This window comes from Arachis ipaensis, chromosome B10, assembly GCF_059453495.1.
Source record: "Arachis ipaensis isolate K30076 ecotype BB chromosome B10, ASM5945349v1, whole genome shotgun sequence".
Taxonomy (NCBI): Eukaryota; Viridiplantae; Streptophyta; class Magnoliopsida; order Fabales; family Fabaceae; genus Arachis; species Arachis ipaensis.
In genome coordinates, this window is record NC_142435.1 from 129,628,886 (window position 1) to 129,639,923 (window position 11,038).

Here is an 11,038-nt window from a genome sequence, read left to right on the forward strand (position 1 = left end):
CTTCAATAGTTTGCTCTTCAAGAAAAATCACATCTCGGCTTCTAATTATCTTCTTGCTCACCGGATCCCATAATCTGTAACCAAAGTCTTCGTGACCATAACCCATGAAGATACACTGCTTTGACTTTCCATCAAGTTTAGACCTTTCATCTCTTGGAATGTGAACAAAAGTCCTGCAGCCAAACACTCGCAAGTGACTATAGGAGACATCTTTTCCTCTCCAAACTTTCTCTGGAACATCACCATTAAGTGGAACTGAAGGAGAAAAGTTGATCAAATCTACTGCAATCCTCATTGCTTCACCCCAAAAGGATTTAGGCAACTTTGCATGAGAGAGCATACACCTGACTCTATCATTGATAGTGCGATTCATTCTCTCTGCAACTCCATTATGTTGAGGAGTCTTAGGAACCGTCTTCTCAAGCTTGATCCCATGTCCTTTACAATACTCTTCAAACGGACCCCTGTATTCACCACCATTATCTGCTCGAACACATTTTAATTTCCTTCCTGTTTCTCTTTCAACACTTGCATGAAAGTGTTTGAAGATTCCGAGCACCCGGTCTTTAGATTTCAAAATAAAAGCCCACACTTTTCGAGAATAATCATCAATAAAAGTAACAAAATATGATGCACCACCTAGTGTCTTAGCATCCATAGTGCAAACATCAGTGTGAACTAAATCTAGAACATGTGTTCTCCTATGAGGTCCAGAACTATGAAATGATACTCTAGCATACTTTCCAACAAAACAATGAGTGCAAGTATTTAAAGTTGCACCTTTCACTGGAAGTGAGTGCTTCTTGGCCAAGACGCTTAGTCCTTTCTCGCTCAAGTGACCAAGACGTATGTGCCACAAATCAGAAGAGGAATCATCAGCTACATTCACATCTTCTTTGCACAACTTTGCTTACAACCGGTAGAGAGTAGTGAGACTATTGTCTTCTCTAGCAACAATGAGAGCTCCTTTGGTAATCTTGCATTTTTCACTACCAAAGGAAGTGCAATACCCCTCTTGATCCAATGCCTTCACTGAAATGAGATTGAACCGCATATCTGGCGCATGCCTAACATTCTTCAACTGCAACTTGCATCCCATGTTGGTTTCAAGCCACATATCACCCATACCAATGATATCACACACTCCTTTATCTCCCAATTTGATCTTGCCAAAATTTCCAGCAATATAAGAAGTGAAAAATTCACGCTTCGGAGTGACATGACATGAGGCACCAGAGTCCATAATCTAAGTGGAATCATCACAGACAAGATTCACATAATTTTCATCATATGTGATAAGAACATCTTCATAAACAATAGCAGCAGTTTCTTTATCACTATCTTTACCTTTGTCTTCGTTTCTTCCTCTTGATTGTTCTCTTTTCAAGAACCTACAATACCTCTTGATATGTCCCGGCTTGCCACAATGGTGACAAATGAACTCTTTTCTTGGCTTGTACTTTCCTCTTGACTTGCTTCGACTCTCTGACCTGTCAAAACTGTGAGGTTTTCTACTTTGACTTCTCCCCCGTGACTCTGAAACAAGTGCTTCTGACTGGGAGGAGGCATTAGTCAAAACTCGCTCTCTTCTTCTGGCTTCTTAATTCAACATGCTCTCTTTAACCATTGCTAACGTCAACTTTTCTTTTGGAGCTGAGTTAGTCAGTGTCACAACCAGAACTTCCCAACTATCAAGCAAAGAGCTCAACAACAACAAGGCTTGCAACTCATCATTCAAAGTGATTTCATTATTTGTCAGTTGGTTCACCGTCTCTTGAAAAATGCTCAAGTGCTCCGGCATTGATTTACCTTCAACATACTTCATATTGACAAGCTTCCTGATCAAGAATGCTTTGTTTTGAACATTCTTCCTCTCATATAACTCCTTCAATTTCTTCCACATCTTCTCAGCATTCGTTTCAGTGTCAACATGTGGATACACACTAAGATCAAATCATTGCCTAATCAAAGCAACTGCCTTCCGATTCAGCTTCTTCCATTCAACACCGGATTTAGTACCTTTGGATTTATCTCCCTCCACAGGATCATACAAGTCCTTACTATACAACATATCTTTCATGAGGGTCTTTCAAATTAAATAATTTTGGGAATTCAATTTGACCATATTCGGTCCATGAGTATTTTTCTCTATTTAATCAGCACAGAAATAAACAACCAAAGCTCTGATACCACTTTGTTGGGAAAAACTCAACACAGGTTTAAAACAAGAACCTATCTAACAACGGAAGCACCAGAAATAATTTTCCCACAACCTGTGCGATTAAATAGGCAATACCAGAGATACTCCAAGCAGCAAATATAATGGCATAAATTAAATAATCAGACACTAGAATTTTAACGTGGAAAAACCCCCAAAAGAGGGACAAAAAACCCACGGGACCTAGTTCAGAAAAATCTTCCACTATCAGAATAATGGGTACACAAACAGTCTTCCTAGTAACACTAGGATATCTCAACAATCAACAAAATACATCATCAAAACTGATGGAATCAACATAAACCCTCCACAAAATGGGTATCTCAAATCAGGCAAAAAAGAAGGCAATACAACTAACAAGTTATATCCTAATGTTCATCTTTACACCAAGAATAACATACTAAAATTTCATAAGAAATGGAACAAATTTACCAATTTAATAAAATCAAAATTGGCTTGCTCTTTTCTCCCAAATTCTTCTCCTCTTCGCAGAAACCCTACTGCTTCTTTTCTTTCATTCAAAACAAATGAATGAAGCCCCTGCATCTCTCTCTCTTTTTCTCGTGGCTTAAAGCCTTTCTTTCTTTTATTTATTTATTTATTTATTTATTTATTTTTGTTTTAATATGTGTGGGTCCCACTTGAGGTTGGGACCCACCAACACCTCTTTATGTAAATATTTTCTCACTACTTTTTTATTACTACAATGTAAACCAAGATGAAATTTAAATTTTTTTTCTGAGTCTTTGATATCACTATTGTCATTTGTTTTTTGTCTAACATCCTCTTTTCTTCAAATTATCAATTGAATCTATAAATATTGGATGTATGAGTGTAATATAGGTGAGTTCGTAATGCATAGAATTGAGAGTTGTCCAATTCATTTGACAAAAAAAATTATTATCTCTTAAAATAAGATTTTAATTTCTTATTTTTGTTCTTTCTGATTTGATCCCTTATCTTTTTTTTTTTTCTCAATTAGTTGAGGAACTCGACCACAAATGAAGAGTAAAGTTCAAAGACTCAACAAAAACAGTCATGATGAACTAACAAAGCAACAACATCCAAACAAAATAAACACAAACCAACACATCCAAACATGCAAACAAAACAACATCCCTCTTAACCAACAAGACAAAACCAAAAGAGCAAACCACACCCAAAAAACAAAACAAAACATGAGATCAAAACAATCATGAAGTATGTTATTGAGCTCCTCAAATATTGAACTTCATTCGCTTCATCAACTAAAAAATTTTGGTATCTAATGCTCTTCACCTTTTATCGTTTTTTAAATTACGTTATTCTTTGTTTTAATATTTTCTTTCAGCCTCCTCTTAGCTTCCTCTTTATGTAAATATTTTACCACTATTTTTTCATTACTACAATGTAAACCAAATTGAAATTCAAATTTTCAAGTTTTTCTTATTTTCTCCTTTGAATTTTTGATATCACTATTGTCAGTTGTTCTCTGTCTAACCTCCTCTTTTCTTCAAATTATCTTTTAACTTTTTCTGCAGCCACCATTTTTTATCACATAATTCACCAACGAATACTGATGTAAACAAATGATGTGAAGTAAATGTGAATTTAGCCTAAATAATTACAGCAACGTTCTTTGACAAAAAATGACTACAGCAATGTAATAATATCATGTAATGTAACTAAAAAATATATATACTTGTTTGAACTGTGATTCACAAACATTTGATGAACTTTTTATACTAACAACTAGTTTCAAAGTTATGAAGTTTATATTCTTAAATTCATTTATTCCACTAATATAGGACATTAAAATCAAAATATTATAATTTATTTTAGACATCAAAAGTAAATTACTATAACACAAAGCATCATGCATCATGAATCTTTCTTTTTTTATTTTATATGTTTTTTCCCCCACAAATAACATACTCCAAAAGTTCTGTTTCTTATTCTTATTGACGAAATTAAAGATAAGAGGTCTACATTTGCATCACTCACATACATAACGGTTCATGAAATTAGACAACACTGACGCAGACACCCCAACATTATTACATGGGTGACCTCTTAATCTTAGAGCTTGATAATGATGATGGCAAGAGCTTGACAAACTCAACAACCACTTTCACCGAATTGGTGGCGGCGAGGGGCGCAAAGGTGTCAGCCTCGTTGGAATCTTCTGAGCTGCCGCCGGGCAAGTTGGAGAGAGCCCTAATGACAATAAAGGGAACATTTTGTTGACGGCATATAAGTGCGACGGATGCACTTTCCATGTCCACTTGTGTCACCTCAAATTGTTCACGAATGAAGCCTCTATATGCTGCATTGTCTAGGTAGATGCTTGCACTTGCTCCTTTTGACACAAATTTCAATTTTGGTGTATGTGATAAGCATTTTGTTGAGTTTAGACACTTCTCAAGCTTCATGTTCTGCCAACATATATATATGTATCAGTTATTTTCACTTAAAACAACATTGTTTTGAGGCAATAATGTTTTGAATTTAATTTGGATGCATTATGAGTGTAAAATATATGTATCTAATTATTATATAATGTCACACTAATAAAAATAACTATTTTTTATATTGATAGTATATATAAATGATCATCCAAAAAAATTGTTATAATTGTAAGATTGTATAAAATGTTTTATCTAAAAAAACTAAATATATATCACATAATGAATTATTAGATGTTATAGAAAAATAGACAAAAATTGAGATGATATTTGCTGGCATATAGTTGTTTTTATTAAAATTAATAGTTAGAAAATAATTAAATAATAATTTAATTAAATTTGTTAAATTATCTAACAATTATTAAATATCAACTGAAAATAAATTTTCACATATTTTCTTGTAATATTATTGACGGACACGGTGCAAAAAGTTGTTGAGTAGTACATATCACAAAAGCCTTTTTAAATGTAAAAATGGACGTAACATACAAGACAGGTTTCGTTCTATCTAAAGCAGCATGTACCATTGTACCTACATTATTTTTAAAATAAAAAATTTAAAAGTAAATAAAATTTAATTAAAATAATGCAATTTTAAACGAAAAAATCTAACTGTATATCTAATACATACTCAAAACATATCCAATTATCCATACAAGAAGACAAGTTTCGTTCTATCTAAAGCCTCGTAAAATTCAAATTAGATACAGATTAAATCTGCAAATTGAATTTTTTTTTTGTGCAATTCTACTTTAGAAGATGAACAAATACAAATATTTTCGGAAGATTCGAAGAAAAAATACTATAAAAGTAAGATTTCTTTAATATATTGAGTAAAAAAATTACTTTGGAAAACTTAGTCAATAATTTTCATAAGTATTTCTTAAGTGGTAAAAAATTAATTATATGATATCATAAAATATTTATTTAAAAAATTTAAACTAGTAGGAGAAATTCTTTACTCAATTCTTTTTTTGAAATTTACGTTAAAATTGCATTAGTTTTTTTTGTTTTGAAATTAACAAGGATCAAATAATAAACTTTTTACCATAAAAAACTCTAATACCATTTTATAAAACTACTTATTAAAAATTAAATTAATAAAAGGAAGTATATAAATAATTATAAGTCGCTTAATTAAAAAATATTCACAATAAAACAAAACACATCAACATTATTTTTTTCCAAAATAATAATAATCCCTCCAACCATAAGTAAATATAATAAAATTAGAATGGGGGTGAGTAAATTATTAGACACTAAATTAAATTACCTTGAGTCTGCTAGCAGTGTTGTAGTAAGTGGTATCAACCTGAACCCAAAAAGCATGTTGCCTTTGTTCAGGAGTGCCATCAATGGGGAAAATCTCTTCTGGTTGGTAAAAAATATTGTTGAGAAGGTTGTCATATGAACTATCCGCAGTAACATTTGATGTGTAATCTGCAAATTTTAAGTGTCCATATTTTCTTGTGTAGTCTCCGTTTGGTTCTAAGGGTAGTTCATTCTCCGGCCCTAGCCCATACCTCTGTTATATATATATAATATAATATAACAAATTAATAAATCCATTTTTAACTAACTTTTAAATAGATTTCAATTGAAGAGGAAAAATTTTTATATTCTACCAAAATATGCATGGTAATTAAACAGCATCTATTATTATTCCATGCAGATAAGTAGTAATGATTAATATATATTTTCATTAGTTTTATAATTTGACCTTCAATTTTTTTTTATAAATGCCGAAAATAGTAAGATTTTAACAGACATAAATAAAGAAAAATGTTTATAAAAGAAAAAAGTAATTAATAAATACATTTCTCCAATGTATTTACTTGAGTCTTGTGTGGAAGAATTGAAGAAAATGTTATGAAAAAGTAGCAGAAGTAGTGGTAAAAAGTAAATTAAAATATAATAATTTTTTTTTTTTTTACCGTATCTTTAAATTCGGCTAGTAAAAGATTAATATGTTGTGAATTTAAGTTGGTGAATTATATGGTAAAGATGTAAGTTTACAGATTTTTCCTTTAATAGAATGAAGGTAGAAACTCAGGTGCAGTCGACTTCATGTGAAGTTGATAGCTGAGAGTCGTTAGATGATTTGACTGATTTGACTAAATTTTCATCTATCGATTATCATTTATCAACTTCACATGAAGTCGACTGCATCTGAGTTTTCACCTAGAATGAAAGGGAGATTAATAAAAGTACGACCTATATTTTGAATAATAATAAAATAATAAAAAATAACTATAAAAGGAATTATATTCTCTCTATACCATTCCAGTCTGTACAGTAAAGTGCCCAATTTAAGTTTTATTTAAGGGTTTGTTATTAGTCAATGAATTAATGCATACACAAAGTGAGATTCGAATTTTCAACCCTTATTTGAGTGAACGAGTGAGATTATCACTTGACTAATCCAAGTTGGTTATAATATTTCTTTTGTTTTTGAATCCTGCTAGGGAGCCAATGGAGTATCTGTACAATGTGTACGATGGGCTATTTATTTGGCCCAATATGAGTTAAAAATGAACATCTAAGGTAAAATACTACTAATTTATCAAACACAATACACCCATACTATCCAGAATAACCATCCGGGTATCAGGGATAATAAACATCTAATATCCTACTGAATCGAACACAATGCAGCCCATTGTACACATTGTACAGATACTCCATTAGCTCCCTATACTTCCTCTTTGGTTTTTCATGATATCTTCTAACTCTGTTGCTGGCCAATGAGTTGTTGAATGCACAATGTGAAATTCGTATCCCAACACATATAGATTTTTCTTTTTGGTTGTCCACAGTATCCCCCAACCTAATAGACAAAGAACTAATCCGTCCGCACATCAAAATTCCATTTAAGGGTCTACCGCCATGTCACATATAGATATATACCTGCCAACTCCAAAGGCCCAGATGACCCCAATAATGAGAAATAGCAACATCTCCAATATGAAGTTGTTCATTTGCATTTCCAGCTATGCCATAATGCACCACTCCTTCTATGTTGAAAAGGCTCAAAAGAAGCTGAGTAGTTATTCCTGCATTTATCTGCATATTCATACATGAGTATAATCAAAAGAAATTCCAATCAAAATAAAACACATTGCGAAACAATAGTAATTATTAATTAATTAATTACCATGCTTAATCCTGTCATGACCAATATAACAGGCTTGTCACCAATGGCTCCAAAGCGAAATCTCCTGCCTTCATTTAAAAAAAAAAAAAGGTTAATTATATATACGAATTATAATTACGAATAATTAATTAATTATGTCAAAATTTCTTTTAATTAATTATTTTACCTGAAACGTCTAGGACATAACCACTAGCAATGTAGTCTGAATTGCTAAGAAGAGGATCGAGTTCAAAGGAATTTGGTATGACCAAACCTATGTATGGCCCTTGTTCGTTGATTGCATTGATTTGTTCTTGCAATTCAGAACTCAAAGCACAACTTACTAATGCATTTTGGGCACTGAATAACATAAACAATGCTGCAACCAACATTTTGCACAACACTCTGCCACCCATGTTTATTGTTCTTCCCACACTCAAAATATAACAAGTGCAGGACCTCAGAAATGAACATCCCAAATACCTGTTTATATAGGCCGATGAGTCATGCCGCTTAAATCTTAAATATATAATTATGAGTTAACTACCAAAACTGTTCCAATTTTTAAATACGCCAACAAAAGTACCATTTATTTTTAATAATATTAAATATATATTCTCAACAAATATTTTAAAAATTAAATTTTGATGTAATTTTTTTAAGTATGATTTAAAAGATAAGACATTTTAATTCTTAAAATTTGATAATTTTATATCAAATATATTTTTTGCAATTTTTTAATGGTAAAAAATAATTTTAAAAAGTTAAAAAATATAAAGATCAAATTTTGATTGGTTTTTTTTATGTACTTTTTAAATAATTATCTAAATATTCTTATAAAATTTTTAATTAAATACATAAATACTTTGCTAAATATAAAAAATGAACAAAAAATAAAGATACTTTTGTTAGCATTTTTAAAAATTGAAAAGAATTATTTTAGTAGCCTACTCTATAATATTACTTGTGTTTTTATTTAATAATTTCAATTTTTAAAAAATAAACAATTTTATGATCATAATATAATATTAAAATTTTATGATAAAAAAAATCTAAATTTCGATTTTATCATGTATATAAAGAGAAAAAAATAACAAAATAAAAAGTATCACACTTCTTATTTAATAAAGAGTATATTTTAAGAAGAATTTTGGATGCCCTAATAAAATCATGTGCGGAAGTGCGTTTCGGTTTCATTTATTTTATTATTTATATACTAATTAAATATCTTATCTAACTATAATAATTTAATAAACAATTAATTTTAACCAAATTGGGTTGGTCTAGTGGTTAGCTCACTAGTCCGCTTAAGCAAGTGTCGGGAGTTCGAATCTCGCCTTGTGCATGCAGCAACCCATTGGCCAGCGGCAAACCCTTAAATGGAGCTCAGTACCGCGACGGATTAGTCCTTGACCTGCCGGGTTGGGGGATACCGTGGGAAACCAAAAAAAAAAAAAAACTATAATAATACTGCTTATTTAAAATATATTTTATATTACCATATAATGCATATCTATAAGTATATTTCGAACCTAAATTATAAATAGCCATGCTACACATTCATGTAATTTTGTATTTAAGTTTATTTAAGTTGGTTCAATACAAAAAAAAAAAAAAATTCAATACCATTAAATAAACATGAAATGCACGCACTCAACATACACGAAACCGCTACTTCATTCGCACTTTATTATGAAAAACATTCCTTCTTCTTCAACACACATGAAACTGCTTGTTCTCTTCGAATCTATCTCAAAATCACTTGAACTTCACTCACGTTCTCTACGGAAATTACTACTAGAGAAGAATCGCGAGAAGATTTCAGAAGTAAGAAGCAAAAACGAACCACCACAGCAACAGAGATTGACGAAGGTATAAGAAAAACTACTGTTCATTTTAATAAATATTGCAATCTCGCGTTTCTCCTAGTTGCAGTTTAGGTTTACTGGATAGAGTTGCTTCGTTTAGTAGATCGACGTATTCTGATTCCATTTTTACAGCATAGCTAGGGCTTGAAATGAAATGTGTTCTTATTTTCATTCAGTTCAGTGGAGTTGCTATTTTTTATTCACTTGATTGTTAGTACATTCAGTTGACTTCTTTTGCATGCAAAAATACTATTCTTGATGAATGAATATTTATAACATTTTATTCAGCACATGCATGTTGCTTGGTTCAGTGGAGTTACTCATTTTCATTCACTTTATTGTTAATGTGTTTAGTTGAGTCCTTTTGCATGCAGAAATATTTTCTTGATCATTAAATGTCTATCACGTTTTATTCAGCACGTGAATGGTGTTCGGTCCAATGGAGTTGGTTATTTTCATTCACTTGGTTGTTAGTGTGTTCAGTTGAGTCCTTTTGCATTCAAAAATGCTTTTGTTGCTGATTGAATGCTTATAACGTTTTATTCACAACATGAATGGTGTTCAGTTCAGTAGAGTTGGTCATTTTCATTCACTTGATTGTTAGTGTGTTCAGTTGGTTCCTTTTATATGCAAAAATGATTCTGTTGCTGATTCAATGTCTATTACGTTTTATTCAACACAAGAATGCCGTTCGGTTCAGTGGGGTTGGCCATTTTCATTCACTTGATTGTTAGTGTGTTCAGTTTGGTCTTTTTGCATGCATGAATGATTTTCTTGATGATTGAATGTTTATCACTTTTCAATGGAGTTGATAATTTTGATTCACCTAGTTGTTAATATATTCAGGCAGCTTCTTTTGCATGCAGAAATGCTTTTCTAGCTGTTTCATCATTTATCATGTTTTATTCAGTGCATCAAGTGAGTTCGGTTCAGTGGGCTGGGATATTTTCATTCACTTAATTAAGATATGCATGCTTGTGCTTGTTGGTGTATTGAGTGAAGTATTGACCAAATTTTTTTGTCCTTACAGCAAAAATGAAGAAGACAATGGTGACAAAGAAGGAGATGCCGCGCTATAACGTAAGCACATTAAATACATTTATCCGCTTTGATTCGAATAAAATCTATTTTGTATTATAAATATATCGTAACATTCTGTTTCGAAACCTTGCAGAAAACTCACGATTGCAGATGCCAAACAAAGACAATAGCAATAGTGGTCAAGAATTTGAGTCAGGAAAAGAAAGATATAGTTGAAGAAATGGGATTCGGTGCCCTAGCACATGTCCCGGAAATGAACGTCTCTCATGCCCTCTTGAGAGAATTGATTGATTGCTATAATGAATACCTTGGATACCTGAAAACTCTCCATGGA

The 11,038-nt window shown here is 31.6% G+C and overlaps 1 protein-coding gene across 1 annotated transcript; it reads right to left on the reverse strand.

Moving 5' to 3' along the window:
• Positions 1–4,071: 4,071 nt before the first annotated feature.
• Positions 4,072–8,271, reverse strand: LOC107622936 (bark storage protein A). The gene is made up of 5 exons (XM_088510309.1): positions 7,983–8,271; positions 7,817–7,884; positions 7,570–7,725; positions 5,936–6,187; positions 4,072–4,632 (listed from the first exon to the last, which is right to left on the reverse strand). The coding sequence occupies exons 1-5, from the start codon at positions 8,209–8,211 to the stop codon at positions 4,255–4,257; spliced, it is 1,083 nt and encodes a 360-aa protein (XP_088366435.1). The 5' UTR covers positions 8,212–8,271; the 3' UTR covers positions 4,072–4,254.
• Positions 8,272–11,038: the final 2,767 nt, after the last annotated feature.